The sequence below is a fragment of the Sitophilus oryzae genome, unplaced genomic scaffold (assembly GCF_002938485.1).
Source record: "Sitophilus oryzae breed Bouriz unplaced genomic scaffold, Soryzae_2.0 scaffold_1441_pilon_pilon, whole genome shotgun sequence".
Classification (NCBI taxonomy): domain Eukaryota; kingdom Metazoa; phylum Arthropoda; class Insecta; order Coleoptera; family Curculionidae; genus Sitophilus; species Sitophilus oryzae.
Window position 1 is genome coordinate 256567 of NW_022146106.1, and position 19323 is coordinate 275889.

Below are 19323 nucleotides of genomic sequence, written 5' to 3' on the forward strand. Positions count from 1 at the left end.
CAGAACTCTAACCAGAACTGTTTTTCAACATTGCATTTCCTTCGTAAAGTCGATTTTTATGTCTATCTATAGAGTCGTGCATCAATGAAATTTTTAATTATTGGTATTTTTAAAAATTCAAATAGTACATCTTATAGAACTTTTGGGGTGCTATTCAGAGCTCTAACCAGAACTGTTTTTCAACATTGCATCTCCTTCGTAAAGTCGATTTTTATGTCTATCTATAGAGTCGTGGATCAATAAAATTTTTAACTATTGGTATTTTTAAAAAATCAAATAGTACATCTTATAGAACTTTTGGGGTGCTATTCAGAACTCTAACCAGAACTGTTTTTCAACATTGCATTTCCTTCGTAAAGTCGATTTTTATGTCTATCTATAGAGTCGTGGATCAATGAAATTTTTAATAATTGGTATTTTTAAAAAATCAAATAGTACATCTTATAGAACTTTTGGAGTGCTATCCAGAACTCTAACCAGAACTGTTTTTCAACATTGCATTTCCTTCGTAAAGTCGATTTTTATGTCTATCTATAGAGTCGTGCATCAATGAAATGTTTAATTATTGGTATTTTTAAAAAATCAAATAGTACATCTTATAGAACTTTTGGGGTGCTATTCAGAACTCTAACCAGAACTGTTTTTCAACATTGCATTTCCTTCGTAAAGTCGATTTTTATGTCTATCTATAGAGTCGTGGATCAATGAAATTTTTAATTATTGGTATTTTTAAAAAATCAAATAGTACATCTTATAGAACTTTTTGGGGTGCTATCCAGAACTCTAACCAGAACTGTTTTTTCAACATTGCATTTCCTTCGTAAAGTCGATTTTTATGTCTATCTATAGAGTCGTGCATCAATGAAATTTTTAATTATCGGTATTTTTAAAAATTCAAATAGTACATCTTATAGAACTTTTGGGGTGCTATTCAGAACTCTAACCAGAACTGTTTTTCAACATTGCATCTCCTTCGTAAAGTCGATTTTTATGTCTATCTATAGAGTCGTGGATCAATAAAATTTTTAATTATTGGTATTTTTAAAAAATCAAATAGTACATCTTATAGAACTTTTGGGGTGCTATTCAGAACTCTAACCAGAACTGTTTTTCAACATTGCATTTCCTTCGTAAAGTCGATTTTTATGTCTATCTATAGAGTCGTGGATCAATGAAATTTTTAATAATTGGTATTTTTAAAAAATCAAATAGTACATCTTATAGAACTTTTGGGGTGCTATCCAGAACTCTAACCAGAACTGTTTTTCAACATTGCATTTCCTTCGTAAAGTCGATTTTTATGTCTATCTATAAAGTCGTGCATCAATGAAATTTTTAATTATTGGTATTTTTAAAAAATCAAATAGTACATCTTATAGAACTTTTGGGGTGCTATTCAGAACTCTAATCAGAACTGTTTTTCAACATTGCATTTCCTTCGTAAAGTCGATTTTTATGTCTATCTATAAAGTCGGGCGTCAATGAAATTTTTAATTATTGGTACTTTTAAAAAATCAAATAGTACATCTTATAGAACTTTTTGGGGTGCTATTCAGAACTCTAATCAGAACTGTTTTTCAACATTGCATTTCCTTCGTAAAGTCGATTTTTATGTCTATCTATAAAGTCGGGCATCAATGAAATTTTTAATTATTGGTATTTTTAAAAAATCAAATAGTATCTCTTATAGAACTTTTGGGTGCTATTCAGAACTCTAGCCGGAACTGTTTTTCAACATTGCGTTTCTTTCGTAAAGTCGATTTTTATGTCTATCTATAGAGTCGCATCAATGAAATTTTTAATTAATGGTATTTTAAAAAAAATTCAAAAAGTACATCTTATAGAACTTTTGGGGTGCTATTCAGAACTCTAACCACAACTGTTTTTCAACATTGCATTTCCTTCGTAAAGTCGACATTTATATCTATCTATAGAGTCGTGCATCAATGAAATTTTTAATTATTGGTATTTTAAAAATTCAAATAGTACATCTTATAGAACTTTTGGGGTGCTATTCAGAACTCTAACCAGAACTGTTTTTCAACATTGCATTTCCTTCCTAAAGTCGATTTTTATGTCTATCTATAGAGTCGTGCATCAATGAAATTTTTAATTATTGGTATTTTTAAAAATTCAAATAGTACATCTTATAGAACTTTTGGGGTGCTATTCAGAACTCTATTCAGAACTATTTTTTAAATCATTTTTTACCTAGAAAATCGATTTAAACTGCGCAGGCTGCCGTTTTATTTTTGTTCATAACTTGGTTAATACAATAGAACTATTTTGATCAATAGTCAGGAACTATAGAACTCTTGTTCTAGAATATATTTCCACTATCAGAACTGTTCCAGAATAAAAAAAGGGTGCTACGTGAAGTTGGCACCCCCATGTCATATCTCCCGAAATTAACCAGAACTATTTTTCTAACTTATCAAGAACTATAGAACTATTGTAAATCTATCCAGAACTCTCAAATTCCAGTTCATTTTTTGAAAAAAGGGTGCCAACTTCACACGAGTTTCGTTGATGATATAAACGAAATTTTATTAATTACAATTAATAAAATTAAAATTAAAATTAAATTAATAAATTATATATTTTACCTAATTTATTATTAAATATTATTACTATTAGTTATTATTACTAATAGTCCAACTTACAGCAATTTCAAATAAAAAAATAATAGTATTTAAGATAATTACAAAAAAACCTAATTTTAAAATGTTTTAACCAAGTTAATGATATTAAATTTCTTTAAAGGCTATAATTAATTAGACTTGGATCAAGGCAAATTAATAAAATTCTGTTTATCTCATCAAGGAGGCCGAAATCGACAAAATATCAAGACACAACTTTTAATCGGCATTACATTTTTTACACTTTTTCGCTAACAAGAGAAAAAACAGTCGGTGGCGTACATGCTTTTTTTGAAAAATATTCCATTGATAACCCATATGCTCGTCATTGATGAATTTTTCGACACTTATTAGCATTAAAATATGTAGCACTTAAAGTGACTTTTTCCCTCAAAATTTCATTCGAATCAGTAAAAGTACTTGGAAGAAAATTATAATAAATCGAAAAAATATTAAGATTTTAATACCCTGTAGCTACGAAACAAAGCAGAATCGGACCTATGTTGATATGAAAAATAAATCTTATTTTTACGTGAGGAATCTCTGCACGAGAGGTGGCACATGTTTTTTGAAACCTCTGTATACTAATTATATTAATTTAAGGATAAATTAATATACCTATTTATTATAATTACAAACATTTCTATATCTCTCTTTAACTATATTCTTATTTAATTTTTTAGTTTCTTTAATTTCCGAATAATAATAATTAAATTATCAGTTATTAGTTACAGTTATACCGGGTGCGTCTCAAAAGTGGCTCACCCCTACAACTTTTTTATTTTTTTAGATAAAATAACGAGATTTGGTATGTTAGTATATGACATAAATTAGGATTGATTGACATATTCAATTGTTTTCGGACACTTCCGGTTTCACCGGAAATGGCCACAACTTTTGATTTTTAAATAGCACCCTTGGTATTTTTTTACTTTATTCGATAGAAAATGACACTGAATAGAATGACATATCATATGTCAACTTTTGACTTTTTCGCATATGGTTTATTTGAAATTGTAACCTGCGGTTCATAACAACAATTTGACTCGAAATACCAAATGTGTGGTATCAAATTATTCGTAAAAAATTGCTTTTTCTAAATATGTCAATGAGCCACCCTCGTTCCATTTGATAAAATTGAAATATGATTATAAATACGATTTGGGCATCTTTTAACCGGCCAGGACAAAACACTAAAAATATTAGACGATCAAATCTATTTTCCAAGGCTCCTTGATTAAAAATTAGTGTTTTTAACACAACGATGGCACTATAGATTGAAATTTAAAATACAATTTGTTTTTGAGCGAATATGTCAAAAGTGTTTTTGAGCGAATATGTCAAAAGTTGACATATGATGTGTCATTCTATTCCGAGTGTCATTTTCTATCGAATAAAGTAAAAATATATCGAGGGTGCTACTGAAAAATCAAAAGTTGTAGTGATTTCAGGTGAAACAGGAAGTGACCGAAAACAATTGAATACGTCAATCAATCTTAATTTATGTCATATACTAATATACAGAATCTCGTTTTTTTAACTGAAAAAATAAAAAAGTTATAGGGGTGAGCCACTTTTGAGACGCACCCGGTATACACATTCTAGAAGGGTATATGCTTTTATATTTATTAAAATTATAACTTTTAAAATAAAACGATGAATTAATATATTGCTTGCTAAATTTAGCACTAACCTATATAAGCATAGCAAGCATTAGGATGAAATGATATACACTTCCCCAATAAATTAACGCACCACAAAAAAATAACCAAAAGTTTAAGTTAAGTTTTTGTCAAAACCACTGATCCGATTTGGACGATTTTTTTTTGAATGATAGGTTATTCTTTCCACGATGTTGCTATACTAACTGTATTTTGATAGGAACCCTTTTTATACTAATACCGGGTGTAGCAATTATAACGTGTTTTTTTAATAAAATTTGTGACACCCTGTAGAGCTGATCAGTTACAGTATCAAGCTAAAATTGAAATCACATTTTAGCCTTATCTTTTTTTACATTTTGTTTTTTTATTTCCTCCATTATCTTCCTTATTACACGGGAAATAACATTTTATAAGATGACATGATTTAATATATTGGTTTTAATTAACATTTTCCCATTTTACTCACTAAAGTAAGTAGCAGGCTCTGGAAAAACACGGATTACCAGTAAATGTCAAATAGAGATGCTTGTTGTCAGTGTCAGTCGTTTTCGTCCTTTTATTATATCAAAAATACGCAACGTGCACGTGAAACAAGAAATCTTACTGGCGAAGAATGTGCTCAAGCATTAATATTGTCTGAGGTAGGTTGGAGCTACCGAAGAATTGGTGAACGATTTAATGTAACTCACTCAACCATTTAACGAGTTATACAACGGTATAGAGATACTGGGAGTAATTGTCGCAGGCCGGGACAAGGCAGGAATAGAAGAACCAATCCGATTCAGGAACGTTTTTTAAAACTCTTAACATTAAGACAACGTTTCGTAACAGCTCGGACCCTTCAAACTCAGCTCAGAGATACTAATGGTCTACAAGTTTGCACAGAAACTAGCATCTCTTTGATATTTACTGGTAATCCGTGTTTTTCCATAGCCTGCTACTAACTTTAGTGAGTAAAATGGAAAAATGTTAATTAAAACCAATATTACATCATGTCATCCTATAAAATGTTTCTCGTGTAATAAGAAAGATAATGGAGTAAATAAAAAAACAAAATGTAAAAAAAAGATAAGGCTAAAATGTGATTTCAATTTTAACTTGATACTGCAACTGATCAACTCTAACGGGTGTCACAAATTTTATTAAAAAAACACGTTTTAATTGCTACACCCGGTATTAGTATAAAAAGGGTTCCTATCAAAATACAGTTAGTATAGCAACATTGTGGAAAGAATAACCTATCATTCAAAAAAAAAATCGTCCAAATCGGATAAGTGGTTTTGACAAAAATTTAACTTAAACTTTTGGTTATTTTTTGTGGTGCGTTAATTTATTGGGGAAGTGTATTATAGGTGCTTCTGATTATATTAATTATTACTACGTTATAAATGTACTAAACCTTGTTTATTAGTTTTGTCTTACCTTCTGTTCTTCCTGGTGATCTTAAAAAACTGTCTTATCCAAAAACAATATATCTATGCACAACACTTTAACACAGCATTAAACATTATGTTAGTGATAGTCACCTAAAAAGTCTTATAACAAAACACATTTTATATAAGAAGTACATAACAAATATAATACACAAAATCTAACGAATATTTAGCAGTTCATACAAATAACCAAGCTGAGTTGATAAAAGTACACCACAGGCATCACATGTGTACTATAAAACAACGATCAAACTTCTTCAATAATAAATTTTGCAAAATTCGGTCATGCGTCCTCGTACAATACAAGCAAATACAAGTAAGAAAAAACAATGGCATTTTGCTAATATTTGTAGTGTTTTTGTATTGAACTTATAAGGCAATTGATATAAAATATCATATATTCGATTCTCACATTGGGATTTCTGAAACGGTAAGAGATACAGGGTGGTTCAAATTAATGCGAAGTTGCCGCTCGATGAGTCCCATATTTAAAAGTTCAAATTTTCTATTTAAAATTAAGATTTAATCTTCTCATAAAATATGTAGATAATAGTTACACTTTTTTCATAAATATAATGTAGGGGTGATTAGAAATACACTCAGATGCAAAAAACGCAACGGAGAAATTTTTGGTCAAATTTAAAGTGTTATATTTTAGTTATTTTAACCCTTTTTTCGTGAATTTTTTAGCAAGTTGAATATAATTATATCAACTTTAATTCGTAAACTAAGTTTTTTATTAACTATAGTATTTGGCGTATTATACAGGGTAAATCGAGAGGTTATATTTTTTCCCTAATTTTAAAACACCCTGTGCAATAATTTCGTGTATAAATTTTCTTAAATTATAATTTTACGGTTACAACCATGACTCTTGAGCATTTTGTTTTTTGATTCATGTCAATACATGCTTTGGTTAATTTTTAAGAGCAAAATGAATTGATCACGATAAATTTGCAATTTTTTTAATTATCATTATTTTTTTATGTAATTTTTTAATATGACGAGACGGTTTTGGTCACTATTGTCGTAACGTCATATTACGCTGCATTGGATACTCTATAGTAAATTAAAAAAAAAAGTTAATGACTAACAATACAGTCCTGATTTTAATAAACATTAATAACGATAACAGAACTAACGATATTAAACAAAACATCTGTAATATTCAAGTATACAAAAACAGAAAAAAAATTGTAAAAAATACCCTAATACTTTGCATTGCCTCCCTTGGCTGCTATATCTGCCTGTATACATCCGTTCATACTGTGATTGAGGCTGCATATATCATATTGCGTTATGTTTTCATATTCTTAAAGATCAAGCGAAGTTCATTTAATGAAGCTGGTACTGCTTCGCGACCTCTAACCCTCCTGTCAAGCATTTCGCAAACGTCGAACATGATGGACAGTTCATAGTAGCTGTGATAGTACCGTATGATCGAATAAAAACGGCGTCAGAGATGGCTATGAAACGACAATCGATGACATTTCCCATATAATTTTACATATAAAATGACAGCGATCTTCATTTCATAGCCATCGCTGACGCCGTTTTTATTCGATCATATGGTAGTATATAGTTCACAATAATCACCAAAGTCGCCTTATTTATCATATTGATAAATAAATGAATAAATAAATGCCTTTATTGTCAAAAAAATTTTCAATTTGTAGACAAAGGTAAACTAAACAAACAAAGTAAACAAACAAGGTACACAAACAAACAAACAAAAGATAATACAAAACATTATACAAATAATATTGTCAGTCTTATTGTTTAAAATAAACATTTATAAATGTTTACAATGTCAAAGAACAAAAAAATAAAAACAACATTCAGAAATATTTAGCTAGTTTATAGTAAATATCAATGACCTCTAAATAAATTTATTTCGATGTCATTAGTAAATAGCAAACATTAGACCAGTGTTTACAAGATCAAATTCGATTTTCAAAATATAATTCATTTATAGCGTAGAAAGCCTTGTCTAGTAAATAAGAGTTCAATGCTTTGCGAAATGAAGAAAATGATGTTATGGATTTGATTTCAAATGGCAGGTGATTGTGCATTTTTTCGAGTTGTATAATATTGAACTTTTAACTAACTGTGAGCGTGGAGTAGGTAGATAAAGATCTTACTCCGCGTTCCTGAGTGGATAAGTGTGAGATGGCCTTTCTTGAGAAGCTGATACATGCTTACGTATTAGGCAAACGCATTCAAATATAAATAAGGAAGGAAGAGTCAATATTTTTAATTTTTTAAAAAAGTCCTGGCAATGAGTTCTGCTGTTTAGTCCCAATGAATATCGAACAGCTCTCTTCTGGAGCTTGAAAATGCGGTTAAATTGAGTTGCACATCACGTACTCCAGAATGGAAGGGCATACCTGAGGTGCGACTCAAAAAGTGCATAATAAACAGTTCTAGCCACTGACAAGTTAAGCTCCTTAGAAACAGATCTTAATGCAAAACAGGCAGAGCTCAATTTTTTCGACAAAGCTTCGATAATCATGTCCCATTTCAGAGAATTGTCTACAACAAGCCCTAAGAATTTTACAGATTTTACGACGTCAATGGAGGTGTTGTTAAGTACAAAAGGCTGCAGCGAGTTTTTATACGACAAAGCATTAGTTCTAGAAATGTTCAGAATGTTCAGAATGTTCAGAATGTTCAGAAAAGTAGTTAGGTGATTCAGAGTGCTTTCTGGCAGATTCGAAAACATTTTTAAAGTTAGCCCGTCGGTCCCAGATGAGGATTTATTTTTGATGGTATTAATTGTACTGCATAGCTCTTCTAAAACTACGGGCGAAAAAAAGAAACTGTGAAGTTTACATTATCATTAGAGAGATATGAAAGTAGATCTTGAGAAGGACATATGGTATTAGTCAAGTTTTTCGCTACATTTACAAAGTAATCGTTAAGGTTCTCAGGTGAGGTATAGATATTGCTAGACGAAGAAGCTTTGTTTCTCAAATCATTCACAATAGACCATGTTTCTTTAGCAACACTACCAGAATTGACTATTCTCCTATTATAATAAAGGTCCTTAGCGGCTCTTATAGTCTTATGATAAATTTTTCTGTATAGTTTTACGTAATTGTGAAAGAAGACACTGTCTGAGAATTTTTTCAAGTGAGATAATGAACCCATGTTTTTAGAAGATATGCGTAGACCTTTAGCGGTCTAAGGTTTATTATGCTTATTTTTGATAGGCTTAAGAGGAAAGGATTTGAACGCTAGACTGGTTAATGTTTTTACGAAAATAGAAAATTCGGTGTCGACATCATAAGACCGAGTATCCCAGTTGGTTGTTTTACATTAGTGGCCGAAATTTTGAGCATTCTTCTCTGAAAAAATACGGCATAATTTACGAGGGGCATTTTTGATTTTGGACTTTATCGAAAATTCCGTTAAAACTACTTCATGATCAGAGAGACCCGAGCTAAAGACGTTGCAGGCGATGGAGTTAGGATCAAAAGATGACACAACATAGTCTATAGTACTAGAACTGGTTTTGGATATTCTGGTAGGTGAGCCTACATGCATGGCTATTCCAAAAGATTCAAAAATGGACTGAAGAAACTCCTGAGCAGCACATACACTAAGAAAGTCAATACTACTTGATAAATATTTTCAAAAAGAAATGATAATTATTGAAAAAATTGCAAATTGTTGGTGGCAAGTTCATATCGCTCTTAAAATTAACCAAGGCGTGCATTGACATGATCCAAAAAAACAAAATGCTCAGGATACATGGTTCTGACCGTAAAATTATATTTTCGGTAAATTTACACACGAAATTATTGCACAGGGTTACACAAAGTTAGGGTAAAAAAACATCCTCTCGATTAACCTCTCAATAACCTCTCGATAACTGTATAATATGTCAATACTAAAGTTTATAAAAAACTGAGTTTACAAATTAACGCTGATATAATTATATACAGTTTGCTAAAATATTCATGAAAATAGGGCTAAAAATAACAAAAATATAACACTTTAAATTTGACCAAAAATTTCCCCGTTGCGTTTTTTTTGCATCTGTGTTTATAAAATTAATAAAGTAGTTTCTGTTTTAATTGAATCACTGTATATCTCTTTGCTCAATTTTTTACCTATGTCATAAAATTTCCGTTCAAAAAATAATATTCTAATAATCTTTACCAAGGGGGGTTTGATATAATATGACAACTTCAAGCTCTTCCAAAATTTTTAAATCTCAAATTCGTTTTATTTTTTTAATTGATTTTTTTTTTATAATTACGGATTTTTTAAAACTAAAATATATATTACACTAAAATACGTAATATCTAATGGTACTAGTTGGTGCCAAAAATAATTCAACTTAAATTAACTACTACTTCACTTAAAAATAACTAGTTAATGTTCATTTTTTGAAAGACAAATCATAGATTTATAAAGGAAAGGTCAAGTTTACGAACTTATTCAGTACGTCATATTGATTTTGAGTATAAGAAGCGATATATTGATATATTACACCATAACGATATTCTTATAACTCGATTTTAGATGCCTAGAAACATATCAAATAATTTTATCTAGTTATGATTCCGAAATCTTACCTCCTTGCGCACCTTATCTCGGATAAATGTGGCAACGCCGCAACAGCACGCCATCGCATTTTTTTCACTCCCACTTAATAAGATCCCTACGCGATCCACTTCTACACTCCACACAGTAGATATTTACATAAAACGAATTATAAACAACTGTCTATTTATTTTCCTATATAATAAGACCAATATTAGTCTTATTAGTTATTAATTAGTTAATTTAACAATTTTAGGATCCTGTTCCGCCAGACAATTGGATTTTACCAAAACTGACAATATCTGATCAAAGCAGATGTCTTCAGCTAAGTTTAAAGTCATTCAGCTCTGAAGATTGTCTTTACATTAATGTATATTCTCCAACAGTGAGTTTTATGACTTTGTTCAGTTTTACTATTTTTCTTTTATATTATACATTCAACTATATTATACAGTCACTATACATTCAAGTTTCCCATATTTTTTACTTAGAACAATGCAAGTGCAAAATTACCAGTAATGGTATGGATCTATGGTGGATTCTTTTTATTTGGTGATGGAGATTACAAAGATTTAGGGCCAGACTACTTTTTAGAACAGGACGTTGTGTTTGTAGACTTTAACTATAGATTAGGTGTTTTAGGTAAAAAGGAGTAGAACAAAAGCATATTTTATTTTTCACGTAGATGCTAACATGTATTTTTTATAGGATTTTTAAGTACGGCTGATGAAGCAGCATCAGGAAATTGGGCCCTTAAAGATCAGATACTGGCACTAAAATGGGTTCAAGACAACATTGAAAATTTCGGTGGTGATAAAAACAGTGTCACGTTGTTTGGTCAAAGTGCAGGCGCTGGAGCGTCATCATATTTATCTTTGATGCCGGAAACCAAAGGTATAAACGAAAAATATATACAGTGTGAGTTTCCTACGATGTTCTCTATGGGTATCTCGGAAACTACTGGAGATAGAGAGTCGGTTAAAGGGGGAAAGAATTGCAGTTTTGTGGGGTCATAAACATGTGCCTTTCAGATTTTTGAAAAAGTTCATGGCTTACTAGATATTTCGAAAAAATCAAATTCTGGCTATTTTAAAAATTGTCCCTAATTCCATTATAATCTATTTTAGACCAAAAAATGTTTTCAGATCAAAGTTGTAGATAATCACATCCCTAATGAGTTTGTGTTCTCCGATTATTCCTAAAGCCATGACTTCATAAAAAGCGCGATTTTTTAAGCTTTTTAGCAATATAAGCTATATGTTTTTTTTTTACAAAATTACTGAGTTATAGCCAATTCTTATCTTTCTTGACTAATTTCACTTAGTTGGCATAGTGTTCTTATTTTGTTATGATTTATAACTTATAAAAAAAAATATAATATAATATATTATTAAACGGCTCTTTACAATTTACATTACACAAAGTAAAACTTAAAAAAATAATATCACTACATAAACTTTAAGATATTTTAGAAAATGCTCAAAAAATCCGTCATTGCTTTGAGTACATAAAATTTCTTTCAAAAAAATCTTTTTAAAACTAAATTTCTAGCTGTTCTCACAGAACGACCGGTCGACTTAATTAGACTTCTCCTGTACCGCCTCTTCGAGTGCCTCTCTTAATTCATAGGTTCTTTTGTATACCTTGTTGTTAACCATACCGCATAAAAAAATCTAAAATGGATAGGTCAGGTGATCGAGGAGGCCCATGCAATTGGTCCACCTCTTTCTATCCCTGAGTCTACATAATTATGATATAAATAATTTTTAACATTTCTTTCATTGTGGGGGGAGGTTAATGTGTCATAATGAAAGTCATGTTGGAACCACTCTATTAATGCGCGAGTATCTAAATTTAACTTTTCATGTCTTTGAAAACCCTAAGTTATGTATTATATTAGTTAAGTATTCTCTAAAAAACGTAAGTAAAGTTCGCTGGTCAACGTATCCTCGAAACTGTATAGCCAAGAAAAGTTGAACCAATAATCCTACACGCTTTTCTTCGTTTGAAAAATTCATATTTACAATTTTTGTTTATTTTAATTTACGAAGTTTGGAAGTGACAGTTTCACATTTCTAAGAGCAACGACAGTTAAACTTATTTCCATGGCTAACTAAGTGAAATTAGTCAAGAAAGATAAGAATTGGCTATAACTCAGTAATTTTGTAAAAAACATATTATAGCTTATATCGCTGAAAAGCTTAAAAAATGGCGCTTTTTATGAATTCATGGCCAACTATGGTTTCCATTTAAAAAACATATGTTTGTGTCATATGTCAAAAATGACAGGCTTTAGAAAAAATCGGAGAACACAAACTCATTAGAGATGTGATTATCTACAACTATTATCTGAAAACATTTTGACTAAAATAGATTATAATGGAATTAGAGACAATTTTTAAAATAGCCAATATTTGTTTTTTTCGCGCACACTAGAATGCAATGGAGGAGAATTGTAAATGCAGTTAATAGCGACAACCAAACAGTGAAGAGGCAACAAAGTAATGAGATTTTTGAATGTTCGGAGTGCGGAAGAGAGATAACATCACGTATCAGGCTTTTCAGTCACAGAAAAGCTCATGACAGGAAACGCCTTGCGTAACCATCTTCTGATGCGTGTCAAATACTCGTCAGCGAGTAATGGCAGTAGTAGTAGTAGTAGTAAGCCATAAACTTTTTCAAAAATCTGAAAGGCGCATATTTATGACCTCACAAAACTGCAATTCTTTCCCCATTTAACCGACTCTCTATCTCCAGTAGTTTCCGAGATACCCATAGAGAACATCGTAGGAAACTCACCCTGTATATGTACTCGTAATAACCATTCTTCTGTCCAAAGCCAGATAAATGTCTCATTATGCCTTTACATTTAGTACACACTCTATAGATAATACAGTTCTGCTAGCCATACTTAGATCAGATAAATACCCTACTTATAGTTTAAATCACAGCCTATTAATACCAACTTGCCGGCTTACTATTATTTACATGGAAATCTACGTACCTACCTTCATTTCAGCATTCTTTTTCTTTCTACATTCTACACTCAGATGCAAACAAAACGCAAAGGAAAAACTTTTGGTCAAGTTTAAAATTTTATATATATTGTGAATGAGTTGAGAAACAAAGCTTCTTCGTCTAGCAATATCTCTCCCTCGCCTGAGAACCTTAACGATTACTTTGTAAATGTAGCGAAAAACTTAACTAATACCATATGTCCTCCTCATGATCCACTTTCTTATCTCTCTAATGATAATGTAAACTTACACAGTTTCTTTTTTTCGCCCGTAGTTCTTGAAGAGCTTCGCAGTACAATTAATACCATCAAAAATAAATCCTCTTGTGGGACCGACGGGCTAACTTTAAAAATGTTTTCGAATCTGCCAGAAAGCACTCTGAATCGCCTAACAACTTTAATAAACATGTCGTTTCAAAGTGGTATTTTTCCAAAATGTCTTAAGACAGCAATAATCATTTCACTGCACAAAGGAGGAGACAAAGATGAAGCTTCTAACTATCGCCCAATTGCACTCCTTCCAACGCTATCTAAGATCATAGAAAGGTTGGTTAAAGGCAGGCTGGTATCTTTTCTGTTTAAGTACAAAATACTTACTGAATATCAATTTGGATTTCTAAGCAACAAGTCCACAAATGACGCTATGTTTTCCCTCCTTAATAAAGTTTACTCCAGCCTAAACAACCATGATTCTACAGCAACAATTTTCTGTGATTTTTCTAAGGCGTTCGATTGTGTAAATCATAAGATCCTAATTAATAAACTGCAGCACTATGGGTTCAGGGGATCATCTCTCGAATGGTTTAAGTCGTATCTGAGCAACAGAAGTCAACTTGTGAGGGTGGATACCACGTTGTCTTCTAGCAAGCCAATAGAATGTGGAGTACCACAAGGCTCAGTCCTAGGCTCTATTTTGTTTCTTCTTTTTATTAACGACATTGCTAACATAAACATCAGTGGCAAAATATGTCTTTTTGCGGACGACACTAGCTTCACTTGGAGCAACAAGGACATCGCGGCACTTCATAGGATTATATATAATGACTTAATTACCATTAAATCTTGGTGCGATTCGAACCTCCTTGACAACACCACCATTGACGTCGTAAAATCTGTAAAATTCTTAGGGCTTGTTGTGGACAATTCTCTGAAATGGGACATACATATCGAAGCTTTGTCGAAAAAATTGAGCTCTGCCTGTTTTGCATTAAGGTCTGTTTCTAAGGAGACTTGTCAGTAGCTAGAACTGTTTATTATGCACTTTTTGAGTCGCACCTCAGGTATGCCCTTCCATTCTGGGGTACGTGTTGTGCGGCTCAATTTGACCGCATTTTCAAGCTCCAGAAGAGAGCTGTTCGATATTCACTGGGACTAAACAGCAGAACTCATTGCCGGGGCATTTTTAGAGAATTAAAAATATTGACTCTTCCTTCCTTATTTATATTTGAATCAGTTTGCCTAATACGTAAACATCTATCAGCTTCTCAAGAAAGGTCATCTCACACTTATCCACTCAGGAACGCGGAGCAAGATCTTTATCTACCTACCCCACGCTCAGAGTTAGTTAAAAGTTCAATATTATACAACTCGAAAAAATGCACAATCACCTGCCATTTGAAATCAAATCCATAACATCATTTTTTTCATTTCGCAAAGCATTGAACTCTTATTTACTAGACAAGGCTTTCTACGCCGTAAATGAATTATATTTGAATTGAAAATCGAATTTGATCTTGAAAACACTGGTCTAATGTTTGCTATTGCTATATTTACTAATGACATCGAAATTAATTTATTTAGAGGTCATTGATATTTTGCTATAAACTGGCTAAATATTTTTGAATATTATTTTAATTTTTTTTTTGTTCTTTGACATTGTAAACATTTATAAATGTTTATTTTAACAATAAGACTGACAATATTATTTGTATAATGTTTTGTATTATCTTTTGCTTGTTTGTTTGTGTACCTTGTTTTTTTTTACTTTGTTTGTTAGTTTACCTTTGTCTACAAATTGAAAAAAATTTTGACAATAAAGGCATTTATTTATTCATTTATTTATTTATATATATTTTTTTTAATTTTAGCCCTATTTCCTTGATTTTTTAGTAAACTGTATATAAATATATTAACTTTAATTTGTAAACTCAGTTTAGTATAAACTTTAGTATTTAACCCATTATACAGTGTTAATCAAAGAGTTGTTTTTTTCCTTATCTTTAAAACACCCTGTGCAATGGTTGGTTGGTTAGTTTTCCTAAATCATTATTTTTTTGTCAGAATTATGTCTCCTGAATATTTTGTTTTTTGACTCATGTCAACACATGCCTTGGTTAATTTTTAAGAGCAAAATGAACTTGCTACAAACATTTTGCAATTTCTTCAATTATCGTTACTTTTGGATGTTACTCTTCATAATGACGAGGTGGCTTTGGTGGTTATTGTTGTATATGATTAAATATGGTTTTTTAGTGTCGAATATTGTAAAAGATTCACTGATCTTCTTGAAGATGGTCGAAATTATGAATAAGTATTCGCTTGGTCCTTGAAGAAGAATGTGCAAACAAAACACACTATATTTTTTGCAGCCTCATTAACATTATGAAACGACGGACGTCCACAGACAGTTATAGCAGCCGGGAGAGACAATATAAAGTATTAAAGTATTTTTTACAAGTTTTTTATTTCTTTGCACACTTAGTTAATACAGATATATTTTTTTTTAATATCCTTAGTTTTTTTAGTGATACTAATATTTATTAAAACGAAACCTGTATCGTTACATTTTAATAGTTTTTTTAAATTTTAATGTAATAATAATAATAATACTTTATTTTGCATGAATATCATTTACAACAAATGTAATTTACAAATAAAAAATAATAATCAAAAAAAAACATGCAAAAAAGGAACTGAAGACAATTAGAATTGGTTTAAATTCAGTTCCTGTCAGATCACAATATCAGCTAGTATAAATGTGTGTTATGTAGCTAAATTATTTTACTGTAACTTATCTACAAATATAAGTAAATTATATAGTAATCCTATGACTAAGAAAATGTAGTATGAAATTCAAAGAAATAAACACAAAGAAAAGTATTTTATACTAAAATAATTCTTAGGTAAAAAAAAACTAAGAGGGAAAAGAACTATCCAGAAAATGTTTTTTAAGTTTATTTTTAAATGCAGCACTCTGAAGGTTTATCATTTCTGCTGGTAAACAGTTGTAGAGCTTGGAAATATTAAATGAGAAACATCTAGTGAACAATGCTGTTTTGTGAGGTGGTGGAGTAATAAGTCCCTTAAATCTAAGGTTTAAGTTGTGCACATCTGTTCTGAATTTTATTTTATTCACCAAGTATGGAAGACACTTCTTAGAAATAACTCCATGAAATAAAACCAATGAATGCATCTTACGTCTGTTTTCCATATTCAACCACTTAGCTTCTTTTAACTTATGCGAAACTGGGATTGGGATCAAATTTTCTTATACCATAAATAAAACGTAGGCAGCTTTTTTGAAGCTTCTCTATTCTGTTAATGTCAATTTTTTCCAGACATGGTCCGTCATATATAACGTCACAGTAGTTGAAATGGGATAAGACAAGTACTTCAGCTAACTTTATCTTTAAAGTTTCCGAAAGTAACTTTCGATGTGGATATAACATTTTTAAAGAGATGTAAGCCCTTTTGATACATTGAGAGACAGGTTCCTTAGCGAAGATTATAATCTATAATTAATCCCAAATTCTTGGCAGATTTAGTAAATTATAATTTTTGTTCAGCTAAACTTATTCACATTACGTCAGATTAAAAATCCCGGTGTTTACCAAATATCATAACAGATGATTTATCTGGATTTATTGCCAGGTCGTGATGATTTGAGACTTGTACTAATTTATTTAAATCGTCATTTATTAAAGTTTGAGCTAATGTCCAGTCATCGAAATTAAACGAAAAGAAAAGTTATGTATCGTCTGCGTAGCAGTGTGCATTAACATTATCTAGGTATAGTATATATTACTTGTATATACTGTAAAAAGTAAGGGTCCCAAGATAGATCCCTATGGAACTCCACAACTAATAACTTCCCTCGGTGACTCCCCTGTAGTAGTTTTCACAAATTGCATTCTATTATTTAAATAATTTAAATTAGACCGGCTGCATTTTCTGAGAAGCCTACATAATGTAATATAGATAGAAGTAGTATATGACTTCTAATCAGTGTCGATACGACATTACGACAACAGTACTTTCAAGACCAAAGTCCAAATACCTCGTGATATTAAAAAATAACATTATAAAGTCATGATAGTTGAAAAAATTGCAAATTTTCTGTGGCAAGTTCATTTCGCTCTTAAAAATTAACCAAGGCTTTTGCTGACATGAGTAAAAAAAATAAAATACTCAGGAGACATGGTTCTGACGGAAAAATAATGTTTCAGAAAAAGTCACTCACGAAATTATTGCACAGGGTGTTTTTAAGTTAGGGTACAAGACCACCTACCTTTCAATTAACCTTGTATAATAAGCCAAATACTAAAGTTTATAAAAAACTGAGTTTATGAAATAAAGTTGATAAATTTATATACAGTTTGCTAAAAAAAATCATGAAAATAGGGCTAAAAGTAAAAATAACACAAATTTGATGAAAAAGTGTTCCGTTGCGTTTTTTTTGTATCTGAGTGTAGTATGTTTTCTTTCATATGCTCCAGACAGCCCTCTGTCATGTTAGTCGCATCTTGATTTTATTGCAGAAATTTGTAAATAACAATTTACATGCATAAATTTACATTCTGACTTAAACCTATATCACTATAAGATTTCCTCAAATTCTTCAAAACTTTCATAATTTCAGTTTTTAAGATTCGCACTGCTTGTAAGTTATTATTTTTCTATCGGATATTAGAGGCGGGCAAAGATTGAACGAGTATTAAAAATGAACAAACGTAAATTGAGGAATTAGTGTTATTTATGATATATGTTAAATATTGAATATGTATTTTAAAATAATATTTTATTTGAAGGGTTATTCCACAAAGTGATATTACAAAGTGGATCGGCGTTAAATCTGTGGTCTTTAGCCAGGCAACCAAGAAGAGCAGCATTTGCTGTAGGTAATTTTTATGGTATTGACACAAATGACTCTAAAATACTGGTTGAGGAATTGAGAAAAGTTGACGCTTTGAACCTGACAGTCGTGGGGCTCTCGGAAGATTTGAGGGTAAGTACGTATTACGTATTATGGTTGATTCTCACTATACCTTTCACATCAGCTCTCTTTCGTTTCCCTTCCGTTTCTATAAAATATTACATCATATAAATGAATAGGACAATGCACACTATCCGTTCCGTTTCCCTTCCGTCCAATATCCTTTCCTTCCATAATTTTTTTTGGCGGATGGACTGAAGCGTGTCGGAAACAGCATTATCAAGTTCTTACATTTGTGCCAGCTCTGTTAACATTTTGCTGATATCTATTTATTCTTTTACCCCTTCATTATATCTATTACTTTTTTCAAATGATACAAATTTTTATAATAACACTTTTGTAATGATATAAATTGTACAATAAAAATTATGGAACTGATACGGAACGGAAACTTACGTGTATAGCGTCAATACAATAAAAAAATACGGAACGGATATGGAATGGATATGGAATGGAAACGGAAGGTAAGTCTAAGTCTTAAGTCTAATTTATCTAGTAGTATTAAAACAGGCGCAATGAAAATTGTAAAAAGACTGACTTGTAAAATGGTTTAACAGAATAATAAGGTTATACAGGGTGTTTCAAAACAAATGCGAAAAACTTCAGGGGTGATTCCTTGTTCAAAATAAAGGGTAGTTTGCTTCATAAACGTTGGGTCAAAAGTCAACCATTAGGGAGATATCGCGGTACAAAGATGGCGGAAAAATAATGTTCTTATTTTTTATCTTGAAAACGAAAAGAGAGACTAATGAAATTTTATGGAAGCACCACTGTTATGAAAACACACTTTCTGGTAATTTTTTCACTT

General features: G+C 31.0%; 2 protein-coding genes across 2 annotated transcripts in view; one reads left to right on the top strand and one right to left on the bottom strand.

Moving 5' to 3' along the window:
* Positions 1-6030, bottom strand: part of LOC115876947 (protein krueppel-like) — a 114765-nt gene extending 108735 nt beyond the window's left edge. Inside the window, exon 1 of the mRNA XM_030892992.1 lies at positions 5726-6030. The gene's annotated coding sequence lies outside the window, so the exon portion shown is untranslated. The remainder of the gene's footprint in view (positions 1-5725) is intronic.
* Positions 1-19323, top strand: part of LOC115876946 (carboxylesterase 1E-like) — a 50580-nt gene that overhangs the window by 25927 nt on the left and 5330 nt on the right. Inside the window, exons 3-6 of the mRNA XM_030892990.1 lie at positions 10544-10672; positions 10779-10929; positions 10996-11181; positions 18331-18527. Of these exons, the coding sequence (XP_030748850.1) occupies positions 10544-10672; positions 10779-10929; positions 10996-11181; positions 18331-18527 (663 nt within the window). The remainder of the gene's footprint in view (positions 1-10543; positions 10673-10778; positions 10930-10995; positions 11182-18330; positions 18528-19323) is intronic.